The sequence below is a fragment of the Nicotiana sylvestris genome, chromosome 4, assembly GCF_000393655.2.
Source record: "Nicotiana sylvestris chromosome 4, ASM39365v2, whole genome shotgun sequence".
In the NCBI taxonomy this organism is placed as follows: Eukaryota; Viridiplantae; Streptophyta; class Magnoliopsida; order Solanales; family Solanaceae; genus Nicotiana; species Nicotiana sylvestris.
This window is the reverse complement of record NC_091060.1, coordinates 13,226,662-13,244,152: the sequence shown is the minus strand read 5'-3', so window position 1 is coordinate 13,244,152 and position 17,491 is coordinate 13,226,662. Positions and strand designations below refer to the sequence as shown.

General features: G+C 38.0%; 2 protein-coding genes across 3 annotated transcripts; one reads left to right on the top strand and one right to left on the bottom strand.

Annotated features, from left to right (window-relative positions):
- The first annotated feature begins 487 nt into the window (after positions 1 to 487).
- LOC104249527 (ABC transporter B family member 6) lies at positions 488 to 12,158 on the top strand. Of its 2 annotated transcripts, XR_716780.2 has the most exons (12): positions 488 to 1,091; positions 5,555 to 5,609; positions 5,696 to 5,871; positions 5,953 to 6,153; positions 6,834 to 7,093; positions 7,180 to 7,490; positions 7,582 to 7,802; positions 7,891 to 8,231; positions 8,433 to 9,226; positions 9,622 to 9,863; positions 10,253 to 11,557; positions 11,651 to 12,158. XR_716780.2 is itself a non-coding variant. In XM_009805963.2 (11 exons), exons 1-11 carry the CDS (start codon positions 717 to 719, stop codon positions 11,480 to 11,482), a joined length of 4,206 nt encoding a protein of 1,401 aa, XP_009804265.1. In that variant the 5' UTR covers positions 488 to 716; the 3' UTR covers positions 11,483 to 11,624. The 2 variants fall into 2 exon arrangements, 1 of the variants encoding a protein (XP_009804265.1); XM_009805963.2 differs by lacking the exon at positions 11,651 to 12,158 and having other exon boundaries at positions 10,253 to 11,624.
- Positions 12,159 to 14,353: 2,195 nt separating this feature from the next.
- On the bottom strand, positions 14,354 to 16,129 carry LOC104249526 (cytochrome P450 89A2-like). Its single transcript, XM_009805962.2, has one exon. It carries the CDS (start codon positions 16,100 to 16,102, stop codon positions 14,534 to 14,536), a length of 1,569 nt encoding a protein of 522 aa, XP_009804264.1. The 5' UTR covers positions 16,103 to 16,129; the 3' UTR covers positions 14,354 to 14,533.
- Between the last annotated feature and the right edge of the window lie 1,362 nt (positions 16,130 to 17,491).

Sequence of the window (17,491 nt, the reverse complement as noted above, 5' to 3'; positions counted from 1 at the left end):
AAATTAAATAATTAAAAAAATACTTTTATGAGCCAGATTAATAACACGTTTGACCAAACTTCTAAATTTACTTATTTGGAGAAATGTTATTCTTGTGTGGCTAATAAATTTGACATGCTTTTGCAAAATTTTGGAGAAAGAATTTGTGTTTGACCAAAGTTTCAAAGTATTTTTGGGCAAAACAACTTTTTAACTTTTGAAAAACAATTTCTGTTATCTAAAAAATATATTTGGCCAAACCCCTCAATTCTTTAAAATAAGCACTTTTTAATTATGAAGAAAAAGTGTATCACACATTTACAGCTCACGTTTAATAACTCATTTACCCAAATTCCGACATTTAAAACTAGAAAATAGCACGCAGACGCCACTTTTTCTTCCACGTTAAAACTCTGAAAACTCCGACGACCGTTGTCTCCTTTCAACGTCGTCGTTTTCATCGCCCCTCATAAACAAAAAAAATAACGTTACAGCTCCACCAATCAACAAAACACAAAAACTCGAATTTTCTGTTCCCAGTCAACTCTTTCTCCGCCTTCTTTGACTAAGTCAAACCGGATTCAATATACCAAAAATATCTCTACCATAACTGTCCAATTTCGAGTTGAATTTTCAAATTTTTTAGATCTGATTTGAAAACCCTAAATTCAATGCTGATTTAGGGTTTTTAGAGTTAGGGGTTTTGTTGACGTACAGGCTGTACGGGGTAGCTGAACATGATGGTATCGAGAGGATTATTCGGGTGGTCCCCACCACACATACAACCGTTAACGCCGGTATCGGAAGTATCGGAACCGCCGGAATCTCCTTCTCCGTACGCGGACACCGGAGGCGATGCTATGCAGGTTGAGTTGGAGGAGGAAATGGATGCGGAGACGGAGGAAATGGAGCCGCCGCCTACAGCGGCTCCGTTTTCGATGCTCTTCGCCTGTGCCGACCGACTCGATTGGGTGCTTATGGTTGTTGGATCAGTTGCCGCTGCTGCACACGGCACTGCTTTGGTGGTTTATTTGCATTACTTTGCCAAAATTATTCAGTTGCTCAGTCACCGTTCTGAACCGGCTGATGAGCTATTCCACCGGTTCACTGAGGTACCTACTGCTGAATTTTGTATAACAAAAGCTATTTTTCTTATCTGTAATCAGAGGGGATCTGGGATTTGAACTTTATGGGTTCTGGATTCTAGTACAATGATCTCAAGTGCTAGTAAGTAGTAACTGGGTTCTAAAATTAATTTTTGTACTTATTTTAGTCAATTTTGTTAAGTTACTGGGTTCTGCTGAACCTATATGATGAAGCCTACGTCAGCCCCTTTTCTCAACAAATCTTTATTGGATAGATTTCATGAGGTACCTAGAGCTGAATTGTGCACTGACTATCGCTCTTTTTTATTCTGTTTTGAGATTTATGTGTCAGCTAGTGTTAGTAAAACTCACATTTACGGAGTATGGAAATGAAAGGCGTTCAAAATGAAAGCAAATGGGCATTGAATAGTTGCAGTTGCAGCCGTAGAAATCTCTTAGTCTGTTGTACTTTTAGTAAAGTTTGCTTGTATGTTGACAATCAAGTGGGCTATTACTGATTTGTGATTGTTGTTTAGTGAAAGCGATGAAAGATTTGCTTTTCTGGATAAGACAGGAATCTTTTTTCTCAGAGTTATAGAGGGTTTCTGGTACAAAATCAATGTTAATAATTGAATAGAATACTGTTGCGTCTATGTCGTTTTATAGGATTAGGCGTGGACTAGCAATTGCATTTGCTTCCCCCATTGTTGTCAGTGCGTTAAGCAGCCATCAATAATTAATCATTGAGATGTAATCACAATATGCAAAATCTACTTTGGAAACGAGTCTACCAAGTATTTGTAGCTATTACATAAGGTTGGAATAAGACAATCCCTATTCTAATCAAGAAAGGAAATAACTAAACAAGGAAAGGAGATAATAAAAACAATGATAGGAAAGTCCATATTCTACAAGGAAAATAACATGGAAAGTATGATATATTAAGAAATGGAATCATCCTTTGGGAAACAACGCTGAGATGATTTATCCAGATGACTTTGAAATCCATGCTTTGGTGTGGTGCTATCTCATTTCTTAATCCAGCACAATGCACTGACCTGTATTCTTCAGTAATGTTCTCCTCAATTTGTTCCTAGCAATTCCCATGCCTCAAAACATAGTATTCTTGGCATGAATCGTCAAATGGCTCTCAACACACCTTCTAACCAACTATTGAAGGTCATGAAACTCTTTAGTTACGGGATCTTACGCAATCGGCTACATGCTATATGGGATCGTATCACAAGTTGTGGTAGTAAATGATTATAATACAAGTACAAACATTGAGATACTGGGTTGCTCTGATGGTAAGCAACCCCCACTTCCAACCGAGAGGTTGTGAGTTCGAGTCTCCCCAAGAGCAAGGTGGGAAGTTCTTGGAGGGAAGGATGCCGGGGGTCTATTTGGAAACAGTCTCTCTACCCTAGGGTAGGGGTAAGGTCTGGGTACACACTACCCTCCCCAGACCCCACTAAGTGGGATTATACTGGGTTGTTGTTGTTGTTGTTGTTGTACAAACATTGAGATAGAAGGATGTCTTAGCGAGTTAAAATTGAATCATGTGGGTGTATTGAATGATCTAATAGGACCATGCAGAAGAGATATTAGAAAAGGTTACCATATTGGGTTCGTGATTGATCTGGTGCGTGACAGCTTTTATAGTCGCCAGTAAAGAAGTCAGTCTATTGACTGCACTAACAACAACAACAACAAACCCAGTGTAATCCCACAAGTGGGGTCTGGAGAGGGTAGTGTGTATGCAGTCTATTGACTGCACTAACAACAACAACAACAAACCCAGTGTAATCCCACAAGTGGGGTCTGGAGAGGGTAGTGTGTATGTAGACCTTACCCCTATCTCCAGGAAGGCAATCTATTGACTGCACTTATCACCAAAAAAATAAATTAATTTAAAATAGATGTAGTCTATGCCTGCTTCGCCAAGGTCTATAGTAATTGTTCGGATTTGACATGATAACAAACATTAAATGTCATTTCATTAACAGATGTGCCCTATCAAAGCTGTGTAGAATAATTACGCTTATCGTAGAAATCATGTGGATATCAGTTGGGACATAAAATGGGAATCCCCGATAAAAGAATGAAATGCTATCCGTCAGAAGAAGGACAAGATGGTATTGTATATTAGGATATAAAGATTTATCTCATGTTACTTATATACGCATCTCATTTAAGAAATATTCTGGGGCATCTTCCTTGGTCTGACACTTTTCCCTGATGTACGAATAATTCTCAAAATGCTATTAACTGACTTGAGAGGAATCTAAATTGGTCTCTATTGATATAAATGCAATTAATTCCTTAACCATTTTGTTTATAGGAATTAAGAAATATATTTCACTAATAGCACACCAAGCAGGTGTAAAAACTATTTGCGCTCAATGTTTGTGGCTCAACTAGAATAATCTATTTAGTCCAGAGGGAACATTTTATGCGCACCTTTGCTGTGTGGAGGCAACGAATAGCATTAGGACTAAAGCAGAAACATACAACCTGATATCTGTTCCACAAGCATTAAACAGGATGAACGGTTTCTATCATTGCTGGCCGAAAGCCCTGATTGTCTTATACTTGTCTTCTTCCGCTGTCCAGTTAGGTGAATTTAAAAGCGCCATTGGTACAGCAAATGGGATGCCGTTCTTTTCTCTAGGCTTCTAAATTTTCCTGTGCTGTATTTATTGATGTGCATTGACGAAGATGCTTTTATGTTTGTTCTGAATTAATCACATTAAAACTTTTTTGGTTGTTTTGATTTCATTTGTATTAGTTTGTGCGAAAGAAGTTTTTAAAATGAATCAGGTGGTGGCCGAGCTGGAATCGTTTGTGTAGGGAAACACATACCGTCAGACTAAGTACGAAATGAATCATTTATGATAGAGGTCTGATTAGGCAAGGATTTATCAGGAGTAAAATAAATGTGTCGATAAACAGAAAGTAAGTACTTAATCTATTAATCCGTATGACCTGTTTCAAGCTGAGAAAACTCAGAAAAGAGGTATAACTTCTGTGAGCTTCCTGTCACCTATCCACAGAATGATCTCCTCATTATCTATAATGTGGACCACGATCATCTGATTGACATGAAATGAGAGGTCTTACATCCTTTTTCTTTAATGATTCAATCACGTCTGGAAACCCTAGTTAGGATGACTCACTGGCCAAATGAGTTGACCGTTCTTTATTTGCCAATTGCAATCACCAATTATCCAGAATCCATTTATGTGCTTTCTGCTTGTGTATTAAATGTTTCTTCTGTCACTATAGTATTTATACATCTTTATGCAAGGATGTTCATGAAGGTACTATCAGTTCTGGAAAATAAATGGTGCCTTTGCAAGTGACATCTATATCTCTGACTTATCCAAAAAAAGTGACATCTGAATCTATGTCCTATAAGTGCACAAGCTTGGGAAACGAGAAGTTTGGTAAAGGGAGAGGTACTGTTTTTGGTGAACTAGATATTTTTGGAGAGAGGTTGGACCTTGTGGTCTGTGAAGTGTTGCTTTCACTGAACTATGTAAAACCAAATAACACACCGTGGATTTTAACCACATCGACTAGGGAGATGCTCTCTGTCCAAAAGAACGGCATGGTTCGAAGTACAAGGGTCAAATCATCTAATTCTTGAGCAAAGTAACATACACATCTTGTACATATTCTTTGACCTTAACTTGGTGTTTATTAATCAATTTTTTTTTTGACTTACTAAAAAGGATCTGATTTTTTATATGAATTGCTCAAGTTTTTTGATTTTTTTAAAATTTACATATTTGGAAACTATAAAAAGTGCTAGATATCACTATTTTTGTTGTTAAAAATAGGTAAAATTAGTGTGAATAAACTGTTCTCTAAGAAAAGACAATTCGATTATCCATGTAGTAATAATAGTGACAAATAATTTAGGAGAGGGACCAACAATATAAGGAAAACATCAACAGTTTTAAAGATTGACTAATATGATGATGTTTTGCATTAATGGTTTACGTTTTAATGTTTTAGCAATCAATGCGTGTCCACAAGTTCCAAGGCAATCTTTTCGAGATTTTTCTTTGAACCAATTCTGTCCATTAGTTTCTATTGCATGTAATTTAACAGAATTTGTTGCCCAAAATTTTTAAAGGTCCTGAAATGTTAGTCCTAGTGTTGCAAAACTGGTATGTTTCTTTGGTGTAGTTGGTTCTCGCTGACTTGTCATATAGGGCTTGGTTCCTTGGTTTTTGGTACCCGACCATCAAATGGAAAATGAGAAAGAAGATGGAGAGACAAGTGTCTCTAATACTCTTCTACCCAAAAGCCCCCAAAAATGGATGGTAGAAGAGAGAGTGAAAATTTGTCGTATTTGCAAGCCACACTGGACGATGATAGTTACTTTAATTTTTTTTCTCGGTCTTTGTTATACTTGTTTGCAATGTTTAACCAAATAGTTTTTAACAGTTCAAGTTATCTAACAAAGGTCATATTTTTCACAGCTTGCCTTGACTATCCTTTATATTGCTGGAGGTGTTTTTGTTGCTGGTTGGATTGGTAAGCTAAAATTTCTCTAGATATATTATTGTCTATCTAAAGTTTCTCTTGTGTCCATCATTTGTTCTAATTAATCTATGTGATAGAGGTATCATGTTGGATTCTTACTGGGGAACGGCAGACTGCAGTGATCAGATCAAGATATGTTCAAGTGTTACTGAATCAAGATATGAGTTTCTTTGATACCTATGGAAACAATGGGGACATTGTTAGCCAAGTTTTGAGTGATGTGCTACTCATCCAATCCGCTCTTAGTGAAAAGGTACGTCAGCTTTCTTTTACTTTTTTTGCTTTGCTTCGACAATGACTTCTCCTCATCCTTATCTTAACTGTGCTATGACAGGTTGGGAACTATATTCATAACATGGCTACTTTTTTCAGTGGTCTGGTTATTGGATTTGTCAACTGCTGGCAAATTGCGCTCATAACTTTAGCTACTGGCCCTTTCATTGTTGCAGCTGGAGGAATCTCAAACATATTTCTTCATAGACTTGCAGAGAACATTCAGGATGCATATGCTGAAGCAGCAAGTATAGCTGAACAGGTTTCGTTTTCTCCAAAGGAGCCTTTTTTATTAAATAGGGTCTCAATGGAATAAAACCAAAAATAAAATGGTGATTGAGTTGGAAATGGATGTAGTTGTTGGTCTTTCCAAAGTTTGGTTTTACTATTAATTCTTCTTTAGTTTTGTTTAATATTTAGTTACCTCAAAGATAAATATTATGAGGCTTTAGTGATTGAGTATAGAGATACCATATCATCAAGATGGGATGTAGAAATATGCTCGTTGGAGTTTTACTAGTTTAAGGTCTGTAATGAGCTGTTTGTTGAGCTCAATTGAGGGCACGTCTCGATTCGTGCATCACACACATGGTGCATCTCGGCCTTTCTGTGGCTTAGGCACGGATGAATCTGAGCCGTTAGATGCACAGTGGAGAACAGTTGTCTTCACCCACTCACTCCAGAAGCTTCGGTCACGTGATGGATGTGCGTGTGTATTTCATGTAGTTGTATAGTTTGTTGAGCTGATTCCAGTCAGAACAAGACACGTGTCCCTAGGAAGTTATTTTTTCTAGTATGGATACACAATGTGCAGATATTCTCAATACAATTTTACATTTTTCCTTCCAAAATTTGCTTTCTTTTGAATTCTACAAAATACTACATTTGTGAATTTAATTGTCTATGGAGAGTTTCCTTCAACTTTCCTTTCGCGCAATGCAGGCAGTTTCGTATATTAGGACACTGTATGCATTCACAAATGAAACTTTGGCCAAGTATTCATATGCAACCTCGCTACAAGCTACACTGAGGTATGGTATATTAATAAGTCTTGTGCAAGGACTTGGACTTGGCTTCACATACGGGCTTGCTATTTGTTCCTGTGCCTTGCAACTATGGGTTGGAAGATTCCTGGTCACACATGGAAAAGCTCATGGCGGTGAAATTATTACAGCTCTTTTTGCTGTAATTTTAAGTGGCCTGTGAGTATCTCTTTCACACATCTTACCCTCCTCCCTCATTTGTTGTACTAAAGTTATGCAATTCACCAATGCTTCTATTCATACAGTGGGCTGAATCAAGCAGCGACAAACTTCTACTCTTTTGAGCAAGGGAGAATTGCAGCTTATAGGCTTTTTGAGATGATAAGCCGTTCGTCCTCCATTGCTAATAATGAAGGAAGCACCCTTGCTTCTGTACAAGGAAACATTGAATTCCGAAATGTATATTTCAGCTACCTCTCTCGCCCTGAAATTCCTATCTTGAGTGGATTTTATCTCACTGTACCTGCTAAAAAGACTGTAGCCCTTGTTGGCAGAAATGGTTCCGGAAAAAGTAGTATTATACCACTTATGGAGCGATTTTACGATCCTACATTAGGTAATATTACCATTTAAGTTCTTTTCTGCAAGTTGCAATTCCTTGAGGCAGGCCAAAAATTTCGATGATCTTTACTGATAATTACTTGCAGGCGAAGTTCTGTTAGATGGGGAAAATATTAAAAATCTGAAGCTGGATTGGCTCAGAAGCCGAATCGGCTTAGTCACCCAGGAACCTGCCTTGCTAAGTCTAAGCATCAGAGATAACATTGCTTATGGACGAGATGCTTCTTTAGATCAAATTGAAGAAGCTGCTAAAATAGCACATGCTCATACGTTTATTAGCTCACTGGAGAGAGGCTATGAAACCCAGGTATTTCTCAGTTGTCACTGTATTTTCATATGTTCAACTTTTTGGCCTTCTGATGATATTTTTTTGTCCTGCTTCATAATTCTTTTAGGTGGGCAGGGCTGGTCTAGCTTTGACAGAAGAGCAAAAAATTAAACTCTCTGTTGCTAGGGCTGTTCTTTCAAATCCTTCTATCCTTCTTCTTGATGAGGTAACTGGTGGACTTGATTTTGAAGCTGAAAGATCTGTTCAAGGAGCGCTGGATCTCCTCATGTTGGGCAGATCAACTATAATAATAGCAAGGCGACTTAGTCTTATCAGGAATGCTGATTACATTGCCGTGATGGAGGAAGGCCAATTAGTAGAAATGGGAACGCATGATGAACTGATAGCATTAGGTGGCCTCTATGCGGAGCTCCTTAAATGCGAAGAAGCAGCAAAACTCCCTCGCAGGTGCAATACATGAGTCGACTGAGCAGTTAGATGATTATTTTGTTATAAATGTTTGTTATGCCTATAGGGCATTGCATTGAAGGTTCTTTTGATAATATACAAGCCCCCCTTTTTTTCCTCAATAATATTTCTTGGTAGTTTGTTTTCTGGTTTTAGATTATTGCACATACTTACTTACATGCCTTTGCTACTATCATTCAGGATGCCAATGAGAAACCACAAGGAGACTGCAGTGTTCCAAGTTGAAAAAGATTCTTCAGCTAGTCATAGCTTCCAAGAACCTTCTTCACCCAAGATGATGAAATCACCATCTCTTCAAAGGGTTTCTGGTGCCCATGCTTTTTGGGCAGCAGATGTTACATTTAGCTCTCAAGAATCTCCCCACAACCGTAGCCCGCCACCGGAGCAAATGGTTGAGAATGGTATGGCCTTGGATTCTGCTGACAAAGAACCATCAATAAGAAGGCAGGATAGCTTTGAAATGAGACTGCCCGAGCTTCCTAAGATTGATGTTCAATCTGCAAATAGGAAAATGTCCAACAATTCTGATCCCGAATCACCTGTGTCACCACTGTTGACATCTGATCCCAAAAATGAGCGTTCTCACTCACAAACCTTTAGTCGTCCAAACAGTGAATTTGATGACTTTCCTATTACATCCAAAGAAGCAAAGGATACAGAGAGTCGAGAACCGCCATCCTTCTGGAGACTTGTTGAGCTTAGCCTTGCAGAATGGCTTTATGCTCTACTAGGGAGCACGGGTGCTGCAATATTTGGTTCCTTTAATCCCCTTCTGGCCTACGTCATTTCACTGATTGTAACAGCGTATTACAGAACAGACGAAAGGCATCACTTGCGTCGAGATGTTGACAGGTGGTGCCTCATCATAGCCTGTATGGGTGTAGTGACTGTTTTTGCCAATTTTCTGCAGCACTTCTATTTTGGTATAATGGGAGAGAAAATGACTGAGCGAGTTCGTAGAATGATGTTTTCTGGTAAGGAGTGATTTCAATTAGTAACTGTTCCTTTCCTAGTCTGTTTTGTTTCTTTTGCACAGTGTAAATACATGTTCTATAATTTTTTTTTTTGATGACCGAGAAATCCATCTGGGGCCGATCCTTTGGACCAATCGCAGCCTTCGAAACTCTGTGGATAATGGGCCCGCCCCTCTACCCTTCTCCACTTAAATACCAGGCTTTGCTTTGCATGGTGTGGGGGCTTGAACCTGTGACCTAAGACACAAATCCACCACCCTTTGCCACTTAAATACATGTTCTATAAGTTTTATTACTTGATAAAAATTAAGTGCAAGTACATGTTCTGATAGTGATCATAATTAGTGGTCTCATGAATGCTGATGCTTTTTTCTGCTGTTCTCATTCTTCAACAGCAATGCTTCGCAATGAAGTTGGGTGGTTTGATGAGGAGGAGAATAGTGCTGATAATCTATCTATGCGCTTGGCAAATGATGCTACATTTGTCCGTGCTGCTTTCAGCAATCGGCTGTCCATATTCATACAAGATACTGCAGCTGTTATTGTGGCTGTTCTTATTGGGATGCTACTTCAGTGGCGGTTGGCACTTGTGGCATTAGCTACTCTTCCTGTTCTTACTGTGTCTGCTGTTGCGCAGGTTTGTTTCGGATGTAGAGTGTCACAACTTAGTCACTTACTCGTACAAAGCAGAAAACATCATATTTCATATTTTTATAGCAATCTTATCTTAAAACATCCTGATTGACTTCCCTGGATCTGTGACACTACTCGCGAGGGATGCGACTAATCTATTTTGGAGAAACCAGACTGTCCCTTTGTCATCTTCTTTCCTATCTCCATAAAAACAATAAAAATGGTATTATAAAATTCCGATCCTGCAAAAAGCTAGTTGAAAAAGCAGAATCTAGTTAATGGCATTCAATTTTTCGATTTATCATCTTTTCGTGTTCTAGTGTTTAAGCACTAATCAATACTCATAGTCCTTGCTTATCCGGCCTCTCATATGGATCTGAACTTAATATGCAGAAATTGTGGCTTGCTGGGTTGTCAAAGGGTATTCAGGAGATGCATAGGAAGGCATCGTTAGTCCTCGAGGATGCAGTTAGAAATATCTATACAGTTGTAGCATTCTGTGCTGGTAATAAGGTAATGGAGCTCTACAGGTTTCAACTGCAGAAGATATTTAAGAAAAGCTTCCTCCATGGTGTGGCAATTGGTTTTGGTTTTGGCTTTTCGCAGTTTCTTCTTTTTGGTTGCAATGCTCTTCTATTATGGTATACTGCACTCTCGGTAAAGAATAACCACGTGAATGTAACTACAGCACTCAAGGAGTACATGGTGTTCTCCTTTGCAACTTTCGCACTTGTTGAGCCTTTTGGCTTGGCTCCATATATTCTCAAAAGAAGAAAATCTCTGAAATCAGTGTTCGAGATAATCGATAGAGCACCAAAGATTGATCCAGATGACAATTCAGCCTTAAAACCTCCAAATGTCTACGGAAGCATTGAGTTGAAAAACGTTGACTTCTCATATCCATCTCGTCCAGAAGTCCTGGTATTGAGCAATTTCACTCTCAAAGTCAACGGAGGGCAAACTGTAGCCGTGGTAGGTGTTTCTGGCTCGGGAAAGAGCACGATTATATCTCTGATAGAGAGGTTTTATGACCCTGTAGCTGGTCAGGTTTTACTTGATGGCCGCGATTTAAAGTCATACAACTTGAGATGGTTGAGGAACCATTTAGGTCTTGTTCAGCAGGAACCAATTATCTTCTCAACCACCATTAGGGAAAATATAATCTACGCAAGGCACAATGCTAGTGAAGCTGAGATGAAAGAAGCAGCTAGAATAGCAAATGCTCATCATTTCATAAGCAGTTTGCCTCATGGTTATGACACACATGTTGGGATGAGGGGGGTAGATCTGACTCCTGGACAGAAGCAAAGAATTGCAATAGCTCGTGTTGTTTTGAAGAATGCACCTATTCTATTGTTGGATGAAGCCAGCTCCTCCATTGAATCTGAGTCTAGTCGAGTGATACAGGAGGCTCTTGATACTCTGATCATGGGGAACAAGACAACCATTTTAATTGCCCACCGAGCTGCCATGATGAGGCATGTTGACAACATAGTTGTACTTAATGGAGGGAAGATTGTTGAGGAAGGTACCCATGATACGTTGATGGCAAAAAATGGTTTGTATGTCCGCCTGATGCAACCTCACTTTGGGAAGGGATTGCGACAGCATAGACTTGTTTAAATGATGCGACTGAAGATACTATCCATCTTCCATGAAGCTGGGAGTAGTAGCAGAGTCCAATCTCCAAATCCTTGTGTAAGATGCTCTGCTTCAACTTGGAAAGATCAAACCAAGAAAGAATGACGAGGATTTCTAATAACGTTGTTTGCCATTATCACCTTTGTGCAGTGAAATTTCGGAGGTAATTAGACTGATGCATTATTCAAATTGGTATTGACGATGGGCGTTTGTAGCATTTTCTTAGCCCAGGAGGGTAGGATGTCAGGACTAGAACCATATTCTTTTTGGAGGCAGGGTTCGGTAGATCAGGATTATGCTCCGTCTCCCGATGTTGGTATATTGATTTGTTAATTATAGAGTGGAATGAGTAGCCATAGCTTTGATCAGGTGGAGGTTACATCAATCTTCTGTATTCTTTTCTTTTGGGGTTGTGTTCTGTGTGCTGTAGTCTTCATTTTTCCCTATCGAAACTACCCTCTTTTCTGCTGTATATTTTTCTTACATGGAAGCTATAGAAAGCCGGGAAAGAAATGCAAAGGAATATAATGTAACATTTTGTATATATAGAGTAGAGATGATTTATGATTTCTGCTTCATTTTCTGCCTGTATAAATGCTTACCAATTTGGTTCTCAAGTACTTCGGAGTATATGGCTGGATTAGTTACTGTTGATGCACATAGGTGTTTGAGAGTTTCTTTTGTCTTTGATTATCTTATCATCTTGCCTTGCTGATTTTATTGTTTGTTTTATTGCTTCCTTTTGTCGAGGGTTTATCTGAAACAACCTTTCTACCTTCACAAGGCAAGGATAAGATCTGCGTATACATTACCCTCCTCATATTTCACTTGTAGGATTTTATTGGGTTTGTTGTTATTGTTGCATGAGGTGTTAAAGAAAATCACTGAGAGGAAAAGTGAATGAGTTTTAACTTTTATATACTGACGTTGCATGTAATTTTTATATTATCAGGGTTGCATGTAATTTTTGTTAGTAAGGTTGGTGAACTTGTTACACTTGATAAAGGGTTTAACTTCTAGATAGCAAGTTATTTAAAAGACGAATAAACAGGTAATTGTTGATAGCAAGCTCAGATTGGCAACTACATAAATGATGTAAGCGATTTGTGTTCTCATATTTGGTAAAACCATACAGATGGTGGAAAGATTACACAGTAAGTTTGTATAAGAAATCCAAAGCAGAGAGTTCAAATTCTATTCAATGGTGGTTCAAGTCGGGAAATTGGTCACTAATGCTTGCATTAGGGTGGGTTGTTTATATCATACTTCTTGGGGTGCAACTCTTTTTCGAACCCTGTGTGAATGCGAGATCTTTGTGCACCATGCTGCCTTTTTTACACTATTTAAATCACTAGAAAGGCTAATTACAAATAACTAGTTCTCACAGAAAATATGTATTTTATACTCGATAAAATCACATTGATAGTATAAAATTATTTATACTATTTTTGTATGTAAATTAAACTTAAAGTAAAACGATAAAGAGCATGTTAGGAAATCCAATCCCCTCCATGTACATCCTAGTCTTACTTTTTCCATTCCCACAATACCCAACAAATATTTTTCTCTCCATGTACATAATAGTCGTACAATATATATGGTGCAGACTATTGAAGACATTTGAGCAACGCACATTACTTACTCTAATAATGGAAAGTTGGTTGTTCATTATTTTCACTTTCTGTATCTCATATTTCTCTTTAATATTCATTAGCAGCCATTATTGAACTGCAAGCAATGGACTATGGCTCCACATGGCAGCTTCTTCGTCGATTCCAACAACCGGCCCTGGGTACTAGGTAATTGTTTAATTGTGCGATCATATCATCTAAAAGTTTATGGTGTTACAGAGAGCTAACACAATTTTAATTAGTTAGGATGGCGATAAGATTTGAACCCTGCTATTATACCATGTTACTTAATCTTGTGACCCCTCTCGATCTTATATAAGAGGTTATAAATTTGTTAGCTAGAGAAAATATAATTTTAATTACTTAATTTTATTATATTTCTACAGATATCCTCATTCAAATGCTCCTTCTAGCTCATTCTGATTCTGCCACTGAATTTATGTTACTTGTTCATTTTAGGTATGCCATCTTCTGTCTTGTTGTCCTGATGTGCTTCGGGGTAAAAATTGATGAGGGTCAAATTAGAGAAATTAAACATGTACAACATCGAACACTTATTGGTTATCGTCGATTCAAAATACTTGAGATTTTCCCAAGATTAGGCAAAATAATATTTAGAAATCTATGGAAAGAGCTAAGTCCAATTTCTTTTGCCACATAGAGTGACGGAAGAAGTTGAATTTAACGGCTATAAAATACCCAAAAATACTACAATTAATTTCTTGGTGGGAGAAATGGGTTTAGACCCAATAATCCAATGAAATTTAAGCCAAAGAGATTTTTGGTGGATGGAGATAGTGAAGAGTAGTTTGATGATGCCATTTGGTGTTGGGAGGAGAATATGTGCAGTAATTTGTAGCTAATTTGAGTTGGCATTTCGAATGGAAACTTCTGGATGGAGACGACGTCGATCTAAATGAAAAATTAGATTTCACTGTTACGATGAAGAATCCACTGAGAGCTCGCATCTGTCCTAGATAAGTGCAAATCTTTGGATTGAACAATGAAATAACTATACTGCAACTTGTGGTTCAATGACAAAATGGCTATCTTTGCTTTGATTTGGTTAATTGTTCTGTTTTTCCGGAATGGCATGAAATTTATAAAAACTAAATTCTCCTTGTATCAGCATGATGCTTACTCAAATAACAGATATTGTCAATTCTGAACTACTTTTGCACAAAATTAATAGGGATTTTTTACACTGCTAGCCACAAAATGACAGATAGGAATTTCTATATAGTTAAAGTCAATATATATGACTTTGGTACAGTGTGATTTATAGGAAAATATACATAGGTGATACAACAAGACATTCAACTATTACTGACTTTGTTATAATGTTGCCAATCAAGTTTCAAAAGAAAAGATAAACATATATAATTACTTATATAGCAAACAATCAGTTCAGCCTGGGACTAATGCAAGCTCGTAGTGGATTCTTCATGGTAAAGGTGAAATCTAACTCCTCAGTTAAATCAACGTCGTGTCCCTCCACAGGCTTCCATTCGAAATGCCAAATTAGATTAGCCACAAAGTACTCCAAGTGGAGCAGAGCAAAATCATAGCCCGGACATATTCTCCTCCCCACACCGAATGGCATCATCTTGATCTCTCTACTTCTTGTAATATCAAGCGGTTCGCCATTTCTATCAGTATTCAAGAATCTCTCCGGCTTAAATTTCATTGGATCTTCCCACACCTTTGGGTCTAAACCCATTTCTCTGACCATGAAATAGATTATAGAATTCTTTGGTATGACGTAGCCGCTCAGTTCCATTTCCTCTCCCACCCTATGTGGCAGCAAAAAGTGAGATGGCGGGTGCCTCCTAAGACCTTCTAATATCACTGCTTTTAAATATGACATTTTCTGTAAATTCTCCTCTTTTATCAACTTATTGTTATTTTCTCCCGTTGATTCTAGTGCTCCTACAATTTTACATATTTCTTTATATAGCTTTTCTTGAATGGAAGGGTACTTGACCAAATAGGCCATAATCCATTGCAAGGAGGTGGACATTGTATCGCTGGCTGCACCAAGGAACTCACCGCAGAGACTGACCATCTCTTCATAAGTGAGCTTCCTCTTTTCCTCTGGCAATTCTAAATTTAGCAATGTATCCACATAAGCTACCTTCTGCTCTTCTTTTTTATGAACTCCATCCTTAGCTTTTTCTTCTATGTATTTTACTCGAGCTTGTATTAGAGGTATGAGCATGCTATCTACCTCTTTTCGTAATGCAGTTAGCTCTTTCCAACGATTTCTAAAAATTATTTTTCCAATTCTTGGAAAAATGTTAAGTATTTTAAATTGGATCGTAGCTAAAAGTGCTCGATGTTGTAAATCTGTGATCTGCTTGATTTGAGCCTCGTCCAGCTTGTCCCCGAAGGACATGAAAACAAGAAGAGAATAGATGGCATGCTTAATATGATCAAGTACCATCACTTCCGCAGCACAATTAGATTTTTCAAGTAGCCTATGAATGAGGACACTTAGCGCCCAAGCTCGGGTTTTGGACTGGGACTTAACAAGAGAGGGATGGAGCATTTCCAATCTGAGGTTTCGACGGAGGAGCCGCCACGTGGGGCCACATGAGGCGGTGTTTATGGTTCGGTCATGGCTGCTTAAAACATGATTAGTCGGTAAAGCAATTGGACGGTCGGAGCAAAGAGCACCTTGTTGAATTAAAGCTTGGTAGGCTAAAGAATGACTGCTAATGAATATGGAAAACGAAGTACCTATTCTGAGGGTAATTATAGGACCATATTTTGACTTTAATTTCTGAAGCATAAGTTCAATATCAGCTAAGGTTTTATTTCTCAGCAATGGTAAGCTTCCAATTATTGGAAAAGTAAAGGGTCCAGGTGGGAGTTTCTTCTTGCTTTTGGAATTGGAGAAGAAAATATTAAAGAGAAATATGAGGCAGAAAGAGATACATAGAGTGATGATAATGACCAACCAGCTATCCATTTAGTCTAGTTGTGCCCTTTCTATGTTGATTCTACCTACATTTTGATTTGCAACATCTATATATAGTTGCAGTGGCAGAGCCAAGTTTTAATTGAAGACCTTTCAGTGCCCTTTCGTTTGGTCCCTTGAGTATCTTCTCCGCACTTATAGGTAAGCATGCATGTCATGTAGATAAGATTATAAAAGAAGAAATGGGAAGGATTATGCTATTATACGCTATTATTTTAATCCGAAAGTCAATCATTCCCTGCTTTGATACGAAGGTATGGGGGAGATCAAAAGATAAAGAGCATGTTACGAAATCCAGTCCCTTATACGATGCCTGAATTCCTTGTAAATTATTTCACTATTAAAGTATAAAGAAAGTGAAACGATTCAGCATGGAGTGCGATTAAATGAAGTGTGACAGTATTTCAATCGATCCAAGACTACAGCTGTCATTATCTCTTTTTTTAATTGCACTTTCAGTTAGTGATTAAAGTACAACAAGATACCGTAAAAATAGCACGGACTAGCTAGTTTTTGGACCGATAATTGAAAAATAGCCAGCGTTTGCAAAGTTATTGAAAAATAACCACTATTTTGCTGCAACACGGAAAGTTTCAACATAATATACTGGAGATCGGTGCACCTGTGCCTGAACTCCAGCGTATTATGCTTGACTGGAACTCCAGTATATTAGGCTGGAATTAGGGGTGTACAAAGGAAACCGACAAACCGCACCAACCCGATAATCCGAGTCAAACCGAGAAAAAAAACCCGACTACGGTTTGCTTTGATTTGGTTTGATGTTGGAGAAAAAAACCCGACCATAATTGGTTTGGTTTGGTTTGGTTTTAACTAAAGAAAGTCAAACCGAAACCAAACCAACCCGACATTATATATGTAGAAATTTTAGATATATTTAATATATAAATATATTTATTGTGATGTAATTTATAAATATTTCTTAAAAAATTTCATAAATTTATCTTTTAAGGTATTATTTTAAGGTTGGACTTAGAACTTTCGACAATTCAGCTGTATTGGTGAGCCCCTTTCCTCTCGGGGCCCTGCGTGGCTCATGCCGCTTTTCTTCCCGGAGTCTTATTTTGGTATTTGTGTAAGGTATAGCCGGAGCCTTGTTGCCGGCATTTTCATATTATTCTTCAGTTGTATTTAGAGGCTCCGTAGACAGGTTTTGGGTAGTGTCAGGTATTGGGTTTAAATTGGAAATTTTGATGTTTGGAAATAAGGTATAAAACTTGTAATATCTTCAATATTGTGAACGAAGTTGTTAATTAATTATTTTCAAAGTTTGAAATAATGGAGTATATCTCCTCTTTATTCAAGGATGACTTTGGGTAGAATGAAATCTAGCAGGTTTGCTCAATTGGGTTTACTCGGTTG

What these genes read in the sequence shown, in the direction of transcription:
- LOC104249526 (XM_009805962.2), bottom strand. Translation starts at nt 16,102, where the DNA reads ATGGATAGCTGGTTGGTCATTATCATCACTCTATGTATCTCTTTCTGC.
- LOC104249527 (XM_009805963.2), top strand. Translation starts at nt 717, where the DNA reads ATGATGGTATCGAGAGGATTATTCGGGTGGTCCCCACCACACATACAA. An exon ending in CAGCAAGTATAGCTGAACAG is followed by an intron (nt 6,154 to 6,833) that starts GTTTCGTTTTCT and finishes CGCGCAATGCAG; the next exon opens with GCAGTTTCGTATATTAGGAC. An exon ending in TCGTAGAATGATGTTTTCTG is followed by an intron (nt 9,227 to 9,621) that starts GTAAGGAGTGAT and finishes ATTCTTCAACAG; the next exon opens with CAATGCTTCGCAATGAAGTT.